Source organism: Taudactylus pleione, unplaced genomic scaffold, assembly GCF_031769625.1.
Source record: "Taudactylus pleione unplaced genomic scaffold, aTauple2 ptg000016l, whole genome shotgun sequence".
Classification (NCBI taxonomy): Eukaryota; Metazoa; Chordata; class Amphibia; order Anura; family Myobatrachidae; genus Taudactylus; species Taudactylus pleione.
The window spans coordinates 44659343-44675979 of record NW_028284418.1 but is presented as its reverse complement, the minus strand read 5'-3'; the positions used below and the strand labels follow the sequence as shown (position 1 = coordinate 44675979).

At 41.7% G+C, this 16637-nt stretch overlaps 1 protein-coding gene across 1 annotated transcript in view; it reads right to left on the bottom strand.

Moving 5' to 3' along the window:
- Positions 1-16637, bottom strand: part of LOC148541994 (uncharacterized) — a 141854-nt gene that overhangs the window by 65095 nt on the left and 60122 nt on the right. The window contains exon 8 of the mRNA XM_088476742.1: positions 945-1763. Within this exon, the coding sequence (XP_088332868.1) occupies positions 945-1763 (819 nt within the window). The remainder of the gene's footprint in view (positions 1-944; positions 1764-16637) is intronic.

The window sequence follows — 16637 nt, the reverse complement described above, 5'->3', positions numbered from 1 at the left end:
TTAGGAGCACAAGATTATAATTTCAATAAAGAACACTAAGGAGTGACCCAACTGTTTGGGATCCAACTTTGGTTTTCAGAGACAAATTGGAATGTGGCCACTCATTAATGTACTTGTTGAGTACTGCTGTATGTGTAATGTACCTATAAGGGTGACTTTTGTTTATACATTTTTTTTTTTAAAGTAAACTAATTTATGCAATATAACAAACTCCATACGTTCTTGAAATTAAATGTCTGAATGTTTCATTACTGCTCTTAGGTCCTGATTCAGCAGAGGACATACTAGCTATCGAAACAGCTGACATGGTAGCAGCTGTGATAGCTCTAATATGGTCGAAACATCTATGTGACCATGGGGTCACGCAAGCCAGCCGCCACAGGTGCTAAAAAGATGCCAGGAAATCTCTGTCAGCTGATGGAGGTCCTGGCCTTGTTTTGAGAAACGGAGACCGCAGTTGCCACCTCCTCCCCACCCGAAATGGCAGCAGACTGTCAATCACTGACAATCTGATACTGAAGTGCGAGCAACATTGCAGATCTGTACTGCACATACACAGTACGGGTCCAGCGCATGTGCAGATTCCCGAACATCTGAAATCTGTGTCCCTGTGTCCTCTGATTAATCAGGTCCTGAGTTTGAGTTTAAAAATGATCACATCATTAAAGAAGATACATAAAAGTTCAATTTAATTTGTGTATATTTTACATGGCTTCGCCTATTTGCACATTATGCTAATAGCAGTAATAGTACAGAAAATGCAAATGATCAAACAAAAATATCTGTAGAAATGTGTACCATCCAAAATGTGTACCAGGCACAAAGGTGGGTGCAATGGCACCACATGAGAAATGCTACATTGAAGGGAACCCCTCCATGGTAACTACTACTATAAGGTGTTTGGGATCACAGTTTTATCATTAACTGTTACATCATTATTTTACCTTGGAAACTAGGATGATTTAACTCTTCAACATATCCCAGTGCTGCATTGTTGGATTCTTCATATACTGGGCATTTTGCATGCATGAAACTGGCCAACTTAATTTGGAAAGTTCCATTGTCTTTGGGGACAATTATAAAGCTAGCTGGTGTGATGTCACAAAGTATAATGTTCTTGCTGTGGCAGTGATGAACTGCTTTAGTGATACCAATGAGCATTTCAATCATTTGCAGGAAGGTGAGCTGATTTTCCTTTGCATGCAAGAAGAGTAACAGAGGTGTATCATTTTCAACTACGTAATATGGCAAGACACCTCTTGTAGGCTCGTTCCTCAATGCTACAATATTGTCATGTCTTTGACATGTTTTTACCATCATTGACATTCTCTGGAAGCTTTCATAAGGATCATCTGTAGAGTTTGTTTGCAAAACATCATTTAAAGTTGTTTGTTTAAACACATACACTTGCGCATCTCCCTGTGGTGTTTTGGCTTCAAAGATCACAGAATGTGGAGCTGTTGTTTCTATTTGGCCACAAAGTGTTATATCCGGGTGGTTATGAAGTAGGTGCTCTCGGATGCACGTATCTACCAGGTCTTCATTCACTTCAAAAAAATTGTCACCCAATTGGGAAACAATGTTTGAATTAAAATCTTCAAAAAATAACAGTGGAGTGACCCAATATCTCACTTTGCCTACAGGATGATAGACAAGTTTGCTAAAGGAGTTCTTGAGAATGATGTTCAGTTTATCATATTTTCTTCTGTTCCTTCGCAACATCCAACCGGTTTCAAGAAGTTTCAAAGAGGCCATCAATGCATCTTATATAATGACAAATAAATGTATTTATTACAGCCAAATATTAGAATTCATATACTCAAATAAAAAACCAGAATGTACATTTGATGAAAAAAAAAGATAAATAATACACAGCAACACATAATATTATGGTTTAGCACAATATCACTAAAGCTGCCCACACACATAACAATATTTTACCTGATTTGGCCAATTTCGACGAATCGTGTCGATAAATCGTGTAAAATATGGCCAAATCGTGAGTGTCCACTCATGACCACAATGCCAATATGTGTCCCCGCTCCTCGTACATCGCATCTTCAGATCTGCTGTGCTGTACGGCAGATTTGCCAATCTGGGACACAATGCACTGGATGCACGATAGATCTTAAGTCAGAGTGGACATTTTTTTACTCCAAATCGTGTGTAGGACTGCCGGGGAGCTGCCGGAGGAGAGTTCAGGGGAAATCGCACACATCGTGGGATCGTGTGCAGATCGCTATGTGTGTGGGCACCTTTTAAATTGAACTTGAATTGATATAAGACCCTATCAACCACCAAGTTAAGACCTAATATTGCTAGCATAGAAATGATGCTACATATGATTACAAAATGTAAAATCACCCTGAACGCTACAGTTTTATTATCATTACCAGTTTGTGCAGATGTAATACCCAAGTGTGATTAGGGATCTTTAGTGTGGACTCTGTCACTGTTCTGTTGCCTCTGGTTTTGCTCACCACAGCAGAGTTGCAGGTGTTCCCCAATCCCAACACAATAATTAACACAGTAAATGATATGATGGTACTTATGTAATAGGTTGCGAGCTGCTGCTGCTGTGGGAATTCCTGTGAGTCTTCCCATATTTTTAAAGCAGCAATTATTTTAAAGGCAAGACCAGCTTTTAATAGAAAAACAATTAAATATATATATATATATATATATATATATATATATATGTGTTCCATAAGATAAGTTTTATTATGATACACATATATTTTTTTTCTAAGTTATATATGTGTGTGTGTGTGTATATATATATATATATATATATATATGCTACATATAAGTATATGTAATATATATATATTTTTTTCTATAGCTGCACCCTCAGTAACTCCATCCAATGTTCCTGAACCTATTTGTCAAGAAAAATAGCCCTGTATGTGTGTGCATGTGTGTGTGTGTGTATATATATATATATATATATATATGGGTATATTTATATATTGTGATAGAAGCGCTGGTAAAGTGCTAAATTGCATATATATTTGCCCACGATTTCTGACCTATGTGTTCTAAACTCCCAAGACATGCCTGTCTGCTTGATTACAGTTTGGGCTTTGAGTGACAGCCGGATAATGGGTCCTGAGGGTGTGGATGTGAGAAGGAAGGGAGTGCTCCATCCACTAAGCCATTTCAGGTGTTGAGGCCTTCAGCCTGAGAGCAGGCTAATTAGTGCCTGCATCTGTGAGAGGCTAATAAAGGCTGTATCAGGGTTTGGCTCAGTGTCTCATACCTGGGGAGAACAGGCAGTCAGTCAGGCTTGTTTAGAGATATTTTGATGTACTACTTGTAAGTACTGTACATATGCCTATGTTTGTGGTGAGGGCCCTACCAATTTGAGAGAGGGAATCTTTTGCTTAGTTAGTACCCAGATGGGCCTGGATTTATTTTTATGTTTTCTGATTTACTGCACAATACAAACTAGCTGAGGCTAGCTTGCACAAAAACCCTGGACCAGTGTGCTCTTTCCTGGCTGCTGTGTGTTTGGAGGTGTCCATCTACCCCAGGAGAGGGACCTCCTACCCTGATCATATTACAAGTGGTGGAGAATGCGGGCAACACACTGAAATTGCAGCAATAAGAAAAGTTTTACATTTGAAGTTTAAAGTGACAGAAACTAATCTGTTGTTTTGGACATCAACTCGTATTCTGTGAAATCCACGGTGGTGGCGTTGGCAGATGCTTAAGGAAGCCAGATTCTGCTTCAAGCCTACACCCAAAGAGAACATGGAGGACACTGTTAAGTCCTAGCTCCAGGCTACATTAGATCAGCAGGAAGCTACCAGAGTTCAGCAGGTAATTAAAAAAATTCAGCAAGAATTAATCAGGGCTCAGCAGGAAATTCAACAAGTGGCTATAGAGGAAAACTGCCAGGCTTTAAGAGAGGTGGAACAGCAGCTAGTAGCCCGTTTTGGAGATGCTTCCATTGATGTTTCAACTAACACTCGCTCCATATGTGCCAGTCACTTCCTGCAAAAGATGACCCAGATTGATGATTTTGAAGCGTATCTTACTACATTTGAAACAACAGCTGAGAGAATCAGCCTAAAGATCAGTGGGCAAATCTTGTGGCACCCTTCCTGCCTGGAGAACTGCAAAAAGCATATTTTGACTTGTGCTTGACTGATGCCAAAGACTGATAAATTAAAACAGGAAATCCTAACTCGATTGGGAGTCACAGTGTTTGTTCGCGCCCAATGAGTCCACCGCTGGTAATGCCAAACCAAAAAGTCTCCACGCTCTCAAATGTATGACCTCATTCTTCTTCCCACAAAATGGCTACAGCCAGAATCTCTAACCAGACCACAGATCGTAGAAAGGTTCATTATGGATCAGTACCTATGGTCTTTACTACAACTCTGTGCAAATGGGTGAGCCATGCGGTCCCTAAAACAGCAAACCAAATGGTTGAAATGGTGGAGAGGAATGTGGCAGCTGAGGAACTATTAAGTGAACCCCACCAGGCTATAGCTTCACAATGGCAATCTCCCGTGACCACCGGTAAAACTGTTCCAGGGGAGAAGGGTGCTGGGTGGTGGAATGAACCTAAGCCTGTGGGTTTGAAATCTGGAAGTAAGCCATCGGGGCCAGGAAGGTTCCTACCCCATAAAAGACCAGATAATAATATGATACAATGTTTTTGATGTAGTGGTTGGGCCAGGTTGCTGCTAATTGTTCACTTACCTCTGAACCTATGCGATGTGATACTGCTTATGTCAACCACAGAATGTCTTTCTTTGCTCAGCCAGCCTACACTGCCGACCGACAGGCTGAGATAGATAAGCAAATGTGTATAGTCACTATAGAAGGCAATCTGGTAGAGGCTCTGTTAAATTCTGGTAGCCTGGTTACTCTTATGAAAGCCGAACTGATGAACCCCTTGCATACAGTACATGGGGATACTCTGGATTATGTTACTGCGGAAATGAACATAGAAACGCATTGTGGTTCCACTGTAGTCTCTCTGGATTTGGTTCCTGGCTTAATGTATAATGCAATATTGGGGAGAGACATTGCCCACTTCTGGAAGTAGTGGGAAAGCCAATTTGTTACAGAAGCAAATAACCCAGAACCATTTGAGAAGGTACTGATACAGTAGCACTGGGAGTGTCTTCAGAGTCTGAAATGTTCCCTTTTTCTAGCGTGATTGGGGAACCAGAAAATGCTGAGAGCAGTAGTGGGGCACCAAATGATGTACCCTCCACTGAAATAAGAAATGTTATTGAACCAGTTGATTGTCTGCCTGATCTTGAAGTAGGAAAAGAGATATTTGCCATAAAGCAGTTAAATGATTCTACTCTGGTAAAAGCTAGGGAGAATGCAAAAGTAATTGATGGTAAACTCGTAGACTCTGATAGTCCATTTTCCTATCCTCACATCAGAAAAAAGAGATAGAGAACAGAAATGTCCTTTTTGCGGGTGCACTAACAAGAAAAATTGTTAAAAATTAACTTTTATTAATTAATATTAAGAAATTGTTATATTCTCTCCAGTGAAATATTATTAAATATTAAAGAAGCATCTTTGTGTGCTTATTGTGTGATATTTTGTCTGATTCTCGCACCCGCGCGTGCAAATGGCAAACTAAGGATAGGTATTAATATATTGGAAATCTGATCTATCATGAGCAGGTCACAATGTGTGTAGGTCCAAAATAGCAAGTCAGTAATGCATTTAATTGGGACCAATTATATGTGGAATAGTGCTAATGTAATATCCCTATCAATTATGGGGTAATATTCTGCACTATCCACTGCATACCAAAACTGCCAGGACATGCACATGAATTGTGGTAGTAGTGTGTCCGTATACCTAGGTAGCCAACTGAGACTAAAATAAACGTGAGATGTCAGGTTGGTAAATGAAAGCATTAATTCACTTGTTCTCACAGAAACCCTAATAGGTTAGGAGGGTGAAATCATATGCTGCTAGGTTATCCCCGCATAACTCTCTAACTATGATGTTGGAGCGATCATTCGATGTTCATTTAGCTGCCAATACCCATGCAGACAAATCTGACAGCAGGGGTTGTGTGTGTATTGAATCAGTTCAGTGAAAGTGAATAATTGAAAATAACACCATGAAGTGTGTGGATATTGCATCAGCCCAATAATAAATAATTAAATCTGGTAATAATGAGCTATGTAGGTATTACATCAGCTCAAGCAGTATAAATTATAAAAGCATCACATTAACTCTACTGCTGTAAAAATCGATGTTCGTATTTAAAGGTATCTGGGCAAAAAGCCATATCCTTAAAAATACAATGTTGCAATGTCACAGCAACTCGATATTATGTTAACAGCACGTGTAGTTGTGCAAAAATAATAACATAATCTTTGCTGTTCATTGAACTTCAGGTGAACACTGAACTGAAGTTAGCAGTAAAAGTTTGTAATGATAAGAGCCTTACGTCAGCTCAATTAGTAGTGTAGTTCAATCACACAGCATGGGTTATCCGAGCCTTACATCAGCTCCTTAATATTAATAGGGTTGAATCCAATAGCTTAAATTATATAGATATTACTTTAGCTCTGATAGTATATAATGTATGAGCATTACAATAGCTCTATAGGAATATGGGGCCCATTTATCAAAGTGAATTTGAGGTAAATTCCCCCAAAACACCTGTTTTTGGGGGTTTACCTCAAATACTAATTATCCCCCGGATGTATGAAGGAGGGACCGCAGCAGCTATCTCCGATACCTGCTGCGATCCCTCCATTGCCGCCGGCAGCTGCTTCCCCCATAGGTTTCTATGGGGGATGCGATGCTGCAAAATGTATCAATATCGGGAATGCGAAGCATTCCAGATATTGGCCCCAGCAGCTAACACTATCTAAAGATAGCGTTAGCCGCTGTAGTCTATGGGGACTTACCGCATATCAGCCGGCGGAGGGATCTGCCAGATCCCTCTGCCGGCAATGGGCACCGCTCATGTGCAGTCCGCGGGACTGCGCTAGCGCAGAACTGCCCTCTGGAGACATCGCAAGGAAAGGCTCTTTTCGGAGCCCTTCTCCCTGCATGTCCCGGATAATACATCCGGCAGATAGGATCGCATTTTGCAATGCGATCAGGGGCGGTTCTGCATGCCCTGATCGCATTGCAAAATGTGATCATTAATAAATGGGCCCCTAAGTGTCTCAGATGCACTGCACATATAACGAGTAAGTTGTGAGAGCATTACATTAGCTCTGCTGCTAAGAGAACCAGTGCTCGTGTTCAGAGGTATCTGGGCAGGGAGCCAGATCCTTAGAAATACAGTGTTGCAATATCACAGCAACTCGTTATGAAGTTAGCAGCACGTATAACTGTGTGAAAGCCATAACATAATCTTTTGCTGTTCATTCAGCTCTAGATGGACACTGACTTGAATTTAGCAATAAAGGTTAGTACTAGAAAGAGTCTTAAGTCAGCTCACTTAGTAGTATGGTTCAGTCACACAGCATGGATTATCTGAGCCTTACATTAGCTCACTAATAACAATAAGGTTAAATCCAATAGCATAATTTATATAAATATTATTTTAACTCTGATAGTGTGCAGTATATGAGCATTACATCTGCTCAATAGAAATAGGTGTTTCAGATACACAGCGCATATAATGGGTGATTATTAAAATATTTTCACATCACAGCATTTCAGACATTTAAGCAGTGATATATCTGCTCATTGCAGCAGGATAATCACTGCTGCCACCGACGTACGTTTCACATGAGACTTTTCTCAAGGCCTTGAGAAAACTCTCAGATGTGAAACGTACATCTGAGACACCTATTTCTATTGAGCTGATGTAATCCTCATATACTGCACACTATTAGAGTTAAAATAATATTTATATAAATTATGCTATTGGATTTAACCTTATTGTTATTAGTGAGCTAATGTAAGGCTCAGATAATCCACGCTGTGTGACTGAACCATACTACTAAGTGTGCTGACTTAGGGCTCTTTCTAGTGCTAACCTTTATTGCTAAATTCAAGTCAGTGTCCATCTAGAGCTGAATGAACAGCAAAAGATTGTTATGGCTTTCACACAGTTATACGTGCTGCTAACTTCATAACGAGTTGCTGTGATATTGCAACACTGTATTTCTAAAGATCTGGCTCCCTGCCCAGATACCTCTGACCATGAACACTGGTTCTCTTAGCAGCAGAGCTAATGTAATGCTCTCACAACTTACTCATTATATGTGCAGTGCATCTGAGACACTTATTCCTATAGAGCTATTGTAATGCTCATACATTATATACTATCAGAGCTAAAGTAATATCTATATAATTTAAGCTTTTGGATTCAACCCTATTAATATTAAGGAGCTGATGTAAGGCTCGGATAACCCATGCTGTGTGATTGAACCACACTACTAATTGAGCTGACGTAAGGCTCTTATCATTACAAACTTTTACTGCTAACTTCAGTTCAGTGTTCACCTGAAGTTCAATGAACAGCAAAGATTATGTTATTATTTTTGCACAACGACACGTGCTGTTAACATCATAATGAGTTGGTGTGACTTTGCAACATTGTATTATTAAGGATATGGCTTTTTGCCCAGATACCTTTAAATACGAACATCGATTTTTACAGCAGTAGAGTTAATGTGATGCTCTTATAATTTATACTGCTTGAGCTGATATAATACCTACATAGCTCATTATTACCAGATTTAATTATTTATTATTGGGCTGATGCAATATCCACACACTTCATGGCGTTATATTCAATTATTCACTGAACTGAACTGATTCAATACACACACAACCCCTGCTGTCAGACTTGTCTGCATGTGTATTGGCAGCTAAATGAACATTGGATGATCGCTCCAACATCATAGTTAGAGAGTTATGCGGGATAACCTAGCAGCATATGATTTCACTCTCCTAACCTATTAGGGTTTCTGTGAGAACAAGTGAATCAATGCTTTAATTTACCAACCTGACATCTCACGTTTATTTTAGTCTCAGTTGGCTACCTAGGTATACGGACACACTACTACCACAATTCATGTGCATGTCGTGGCAGTTTTGGTATGTAGTGGATAGTGCAGAATATTACCCCATAATTGATAGGGATATTACATTAGCACTACTCCACATATAATTGGTCCCAATTAAATGCATTACTGACTTGCTATTTTGGACCTACACACATTGTGACCTGCTCATGATAGATCAGACTTCCAATATACTAATACCTATCCTTAGTTTGCCATTTGCACGCGCGGGTGCGAGAATCAGACAAAATATCACACAATAAGCACACAAAGACGCTTCTTTTATATTTAATAATATTTCACTGGAGAGAATATAACAATTTCTTAATATTAATTAATAAAAGTTAATTTTTAACAATTTTCTTGTTAGTGCACCAGCAAAAAGGACATTTCTTTTCCGATTTCTCTTTTTTTCTTTTAGACTAACCTTGTCCTTGGCAGTACTCCCCAGACTTGTACAAATATGTATATTTATCATTTTTGACATTGGGGTTCTAAATCCATCTATCTAACCTATCCTCACATCGCAGTACACCAGGATTTTTTGTATCAAGTGACTTAGAAAGCGGAAGAAATTGTGGAACAATTGGTAGTTCCCAAGGCATATAGAAGAATGGTGTCAGACCTGGCTCATGGTCACATAACTGCAGGTCACCTAGGGGTAGAAAAAAACACTGAGCACATTTTACAGAGGTTTTTATAACAGGGGTCCATAAAGAGGTATTTGATTTTTGTGCATCCTGCTCTGAATGTCAGTATCATGCTCCAAAGCCACGTTTTAAAAGTCCACTTATCCCACTACCCATTATTGAGGTTCTGTTTGAAAGAATAGCTCTGAATTTGATTGGATCTCTAATAAAATCTGCCCGGGGCCATCAATATATTTTGGTGATAATTGATTCTGCTACCAGGTACCTGGAAGTGAACCATTGCGCAATACATCAACAAAGACCAAAGCTAGATAATTAATCCATGTCTTTAGCAGGTTGGGAATACCTAAAGAAATCCTTACTGAACAGGGTACCCCATTTATGTAAAAAGTCATGAAAGAGTTAGGCGACCTGTTTAAAATAACAGTTAAGAACCTCTGTGTATCACCCCCAGACTGATGGGTTAGTGGAGACGTTTAACAAAACTTTAAAAAAACATGTTAAATAAAGTGGTGGATAAAGATGGAAGAGATTGGGATTATTTATTTCCTTCTTTATTGCAGACCATAAGAGAGGTTCCCCAATCCTCCACAGGGTTTTCACCTTTGCTTTGTTGTACAGGATACACCCAAGGGGATTACTGGACATTGCCAAAGAGACATGGGAGGGGCAATCTGGTCCATATAAAACTGTTATTGCACATGTTTCTCAAATGCAGGAAAGAACTGCTGCAGTGGTGCCAATGGTGAGAGAGCACTTGGAACAGGCCCAAAAGGCATAGCAGTGGGTGTACGTTCGCAATGCCCAGTTACACGTCCTTTCTCTTGGGACAGAGTGTTTGTTTTGGTTCCCACAGTAAACTTTTAGCTAAATGGCAAGCAGCCTTTGAAATCCTAGAAAAAGTGGGAGAGGTTAACTATAAAGTTTACCAGCTTGGGAAAAGAGAGCCAGAACAGATCTACCATGTAAATCTTATAAAACCTTGGAAGGATAGAGCAGCTATGTCAGCCATCCCAGCCCCTTCAGTAAACCCAGGACCTTTGGTTCCCGAAGTAACAATAGCTAAAACCCTATCAACTGTTCAACAGCAGACGGCTAATGAATTTTTTTATAAGAAATAGGGTTTTGTTTTCAGACATACTGGGTAAAACCACAGTAATTAAACATGACATAATCACTGACCCAAGGGTAACTTAAAGCCTTATTGATTACCAGAAACCCAATGGGAATCAGTGTTCAAAGAAATGTAAAAAATGTTGGAGTTAGTATAATTGAAGAATCACATAGTGAGTGGACACATCCCATTGTGCTTATTCCAAAGCCTGACAGGAGTTTGCGCTTCTGCAATGTTTTCCGTAAGTTGAATAATGTGTCAAAGTTCGATGCCTATCCAATGCCTAGGATGGATGAACTTTTTGAAAAATTAGGAACAGCAAGGTATTTAACCACTCTAGACTTAACCAAAGGGTATTAACAAGTGCCGTTAACTGAGAATGCCAAAGAAAAGACAACTTTTTCTGCACCAGAAGGGTTGTTCCAATACAAGATGTTGCCATTTGTATTACATAGGGCACCTGCTACCTTTCAAAGGATGATGGATACAATTCTAAGGCCCCATAGACAGTATGCTGCTGCTGCTTATCTCAATGATGTAATCATCTATAGTCCTGATTGGCAGTCTCACTTACCCAGAGTACAAGTAGTGTTGGACTCCATCTGTAAAGCAGGATTGACAGCCAACCCCCCAAAAATGTTGTCTAGGGATGGAAAAGTAAAGTATCTTGGATACTCCATTGGCAGAGGTTTAATAAAGCCCCAACTTAATAAAATTGATGCAATACAAAATTGGCCACGACCCCTAAACAAGAAGCAGGTGAGAGCATTCCTAGGAATCACAGGGTATTATAGGAGATTTATACCCAATTTTGCCACCATTACAGTCTCACTGACAGACCTTTCCAAAGGCAAACAGAAAGATATGGTCAAATGGAGTCCAGAAGCAGAAAAGGCTTTTCAGGAGTTAAAGGTAGCATTGTGTACCCAACCAGTTTTGTTGACACCTGACTTTAACAGGGAATTTGTTGTGAAAACTGATGCATCAGAAGTAGGGATAGGAGCGGTCCTGTCCCAGAATAAAGAAGGTGAAGAACAACCTTTTATTTACTTGAGCAGAAAGTTAAATGTACTTGCTGGGAAGGAAGTTCAGGTTGATCGTTGATCATGCCCCTTTAAAATGGATGTCTAAAAATATGGAGAGCAATGGTTCTTGGCACTGCAAAACTTTAATTTTCTGTAGAGCACAGGCCAGGAAGCCAAATGGCCAATACAGACACTTTGTCTCGTATATATATTTTGTTTGGGGGCTGCAGTTGATCCGCCCCACAGGTTGAAACAAAGGGGGGGATATGTGATAGAAGCAGTAGCGGCTCCAGGCACGGGCAAGCAGGTCCGTCGCCCGGAGCGCTACTGTTTCCGGAGGGCGCATGAAATGCCCACCTCCCTCCCAGCACTATAGGTCATATTTAAGCTCACGGGGAGGGAGCGGAGGAGGGAAGGGGCGGCAACATAGGACGGCGCTGGGCGCAGCACAGCCTAGCGCCGGCCCTGGATAGAAGCACTGGTAAAGTACTAAATAGCATATATATTTGTCCACCTTTTCTGACCTATGTGTTCTAAACCCCCAAGAAATGTCTGTCTGCTTGATTACAGTTTGGGCTTTGAGTAAAAGCCGGATAATGGGTCCTAGGGGTTTGGATGTGTGAGAGAAGGGAGAGCTCCATCTACAAGACCGTTTCAAGTGTTGAGGACTTCAGTCTGAGAGCAGGCTAATTAGTGCCTGCAGCTGTGAGAGGCTAATAAAGGTTGTGTCAGAGTTTGGCTGAGTTTCTCATACCTTGGGAGAGCAGACAGGCTTGTTCAGAGACATGTAATGTACTACTTGTAAGTTCTGTGAATATGCCTATGATTGTTTTGTGGGCAGTAGGCTCTTTGAGAGAAGGAATATTTTGTTTAGTTAGTGCCCAGCAGGCTAGGATTTATTTTTATGTTTTCTGATTTACTGCACAACAAAACTAACTGAGGCTAGCTTGCACGAAAACCCTGGACCAGTGTGCTGTTTCCTGGCTGCTGTGTGTTTGGAGGTGTCCATCTATCCCAGGAGAGGGAGCTCCTACCCTGATCAAATGACATATATATGTATGTGGGTATGTGTATATATATATATATATATAATATCAATATCAGTATGAAACTCTGTACTCTGCTTAATTTATGTATCTATTGATGTAATATGGGTACCTGTGATGTTTTTGGGCACCATATGCCTTGCTACACTTACTAATCAAACATCCATGGCCGGCGCTACCATTAGGCAGTTGCCTAGAGCGCCGGTCCCTGGAGGGCGCCACTGAGCCGTCTATACAAAAAAAATCTTCTTTTATGTGGTGCAGCCCACAGGACTTTTTATCTCCAGCCCGCTTAAGACCACCTGACCTCCCCTGCACCCAGCCATTTTCAGAGGGACAAAAAGGGACAGGGGCAGATTGGGCCGCTGCCAGGACATCAGGCAAGTTCCCGTTGTGCCGGCCCAGATGTGTCCTGCCCCCTATTCTCTCAGGGCAAGGGGGGTCCCAGTGCCTCATCTGCATTATAGCCAGCACAGGCTCAGTGTCTAACATTGACCACGCTAGCTGTTGGGACGTAGGGGAGCCACTACCAACAAGTACTGCAGACAGGACTGACTGAGTCACAGGACCAGGAGGAGGGTCAAGCATGGGCACCAGCTGTCATCTTCACTTTCCAGTTGGTGCAGTGGTCAGTCCAACACGGTGCAGACGGTGGAGGCCAGCGGTCCAATGCGAGGATGCCGGCAGGAGAGGAGACAGCACCAAAGTGTGCAGGTTACTGTGATGGAGATATAAGGAGAGCAGGGGATGGGGAGTTAGGAGTGTTTCAGCAGTGTGATCTCGAGGGGGGGCAGTATGAGTGGTGTGGGGGGGATCAGTTAGATGTAAATTGAGGCATTGTGAGAGGGAGCAGTATGGGCTGTAAGGGGGGACAGTCATAGCTATGATTGGGGGCAGTGTAAAGGGGGCTGTGAGGGGGGCAGTTTGATCTAGAAATCAAATGTATGTGTTGTACTATAGTATAGGTTTGTAACTACTCCTATTGTATTTGCATCTGTATACAAGCATTTTTTAGGTATAGATGTCTGCACAGAAAGTATACCTAAAGGGGGGACCACGTGTGTGTGTGTTAACCTAGATTCATCAGCCTCTGACTCACACTATCTGTGGCACACTGATGGTGAAAACCAGTCCGGTCTCCTCTGAACTCCTTCTTATGGTGGTGCACAGCATAGCCAATCAGAAACTCTCACAATAGTATAGGCAACTCTCAGCACAGCCAATCAGAGACACTCCCTGACCAGTGCACAGATTTGGGATCAGGTACAAGTATGCAAGAAAAAAAATAGACAGTGAGCGCACTGGCTGGGACCAGAAATACACTAATTTTTCGCAGGGGGAGCAGTCACCCTCCCCACCCCACACATACTTCTGTTTGCCCTTTTGCTCCTCCTGTAGTCATAGAGAGGATCTATTGTCAGATGTCAATATAGGTGTAAGCAGTGTGTGATGAAGGTCAGTATACATGATAAATAGCTTAGCCAGGGATTGGTTTATTAACCAGGTAGAATACAGGATATAAGTTAACATAGGGTTAATGCAGCAGGTAAACAAATGCAAGAATAAAAATGTAACCGGTCCAGCCAGAAATGGGTTAAGAGAGGTGTTGTGCGTTATGTGGAGCAGACTCCTGTACTGTATACACTCAGTGGTGGCAGTGGAATGTATGTGCTGCCAAGCAGTGGTGACACAGCGGTATATGCAATCTTTTTATATGTCTGTAGACCGTCTCACGGAGGAAGTAGAAGAGTAAACAAGGGATGCATGCATAGTAGCGCATTGGGTCGGAGGTTGCTGTTATGTCAGTGCACCTCCATCTCTAATGGATGGAGTATAGGGACTCTGCAGCAGAGGGGACAGGCCGAATCCACTGACCTCTCCCTTTATTAGTTACCACCAGTTGGATTGATGCCTCCACTCCCACCCAAAATGTCCAAGTGACATTCATGTATATGGGCATCTTGGTAATCAGTGATCAGAGCACTGCTGCTAACAGCTCTGTGGCCTTAGACCAGCCACACGTGGGTAAAATATTCGCTGCGACACTAAAATGGTTAACTCCCGTGCTGTGGGACCATATTTGAGCAGCTTCCAGTATCACCAGCACTGAGAGAGTTAAAGTCCCAGCGTGGACACAGTATAAAAGCACACACACTGCACATGGTTTATAATAAACTGTATTTATGTACATATATATTGCGGTAGAGCACTGCATCTGATCTGCAATGCACTGGTGTATATAGCAGAGTATACTTAATAGTCTATGACTTGTTTGAATGTACAGACTATGCATTTATGAGGAAGATGTAAGTTATTTTGTTTTAAAAGGTTGACAAATTGCTATTTAGACATCCTCACTTAGGAAGTGATATGGTAAACTGGACAAGCCTTTTCTTTGAAGTGCAAAGTAAGGATTGTCCATTTGTGCCTTGGTGTAAAATGTCCCAGCAGGCATGTAGAGAAGACAGTTGTTGTTTTTCAGACTCTCCTATTTTGTGGCACTTTCTGAAAGCTGTAGGTGTTAAGGCTGGGAATGGCAAACTCATTGATACTTGTATTTGGAAGAATGATTTTCATTCACCCATACATGCTTACTCTCCTGGGAATCGCGGGAGGCTCACGATTTTTTGGGTAACCCCCCAGAAGAGTAGGCATATCTCACGCATCCTGCACACTTCCTAGTGAAGTGGGCAGGATGGGGAGATTTTACCTGGAATTTTCGGGTCCGTAGGGAAGGGGCGCAAAATGTGTTATTTAGCCCCGCCCCTCCTCACGGACCCGCGAATCGCAGCGGTTTCCTGTAAAGGAGGTGGGGCCTAATGCAGTCTATCGTCTGGTCCCGCCCCCTGAAGAGGATAGCAGCAGGTCCCCTTAAGCTGCCCAGGAATGTCGGTAAGTATGCATTTACAATGATCTGTGAAATGGTATATCTACATTTTAGGAGACAGTTATACTGTATGCTAAATCAGTGTGTTAGGAAGCAACTGCTTTTAGGTGGTAGATTAGAAAGGATGAGATTGGGTAACTTCTTTTGAAATGTAAGATAAGATGTGGTTAAATATATTTTGTGAGAAGGCATGATTGGTTGAAGGGAACACAAGGCAGATTGCCCCCCTGTGATGTGTGTAGGAATGATTAAAAAGAGTGTATGTGAGCCCTGCATGTGTACATCCTTGAATATCTTTTGAAGATCAAGACTACTGAGGGAAGAGTCTTTTTCAAGACTGTGAGCAATTAACAGCTTTGCCTTACGACTGCATCTGCATCCTGTGACCAACAGAATTGCGTAGAACACTATTCCTGTCATTCTGGATTGAGCCAAGTATCTCCAAAACTCAAGCCCTCTGCTAGCTACCGTGCAGAACCTGGTCCATTGCGAGGGATTAGGTGGAAACAGCCAACACCAATCAAGAGGTGTGGCCGCAGCTAGTCGACGCATACGCAGCAGAAGCGGCTCCAGGTGCCGGAGGTAGTAGTCTGAGTACGTAAGAAGCGGTTCCAAGATGGTGGGAGTTTGGTGGTGGCAGCTATATACCCGCCCTCTGCGAAGTGGGTGGAGTCAATGACAGACAGTCACTGACGGTAATCGTGAATCCCTGATACCCCAAGACCCAGTGGGGAACAAAACCCCAATCTGTGATCGAGAGTCGGGCTGAAGCCGTCTGGTCACAAGCTCTGAATTAGCGCAGAACGTACCCCCTCCCTGAAAACAATGAAATTCATCAGAAATTGAATTCCTATGTCTTCTATCATGCTTTATCAGTCCATTACAGGGTAGT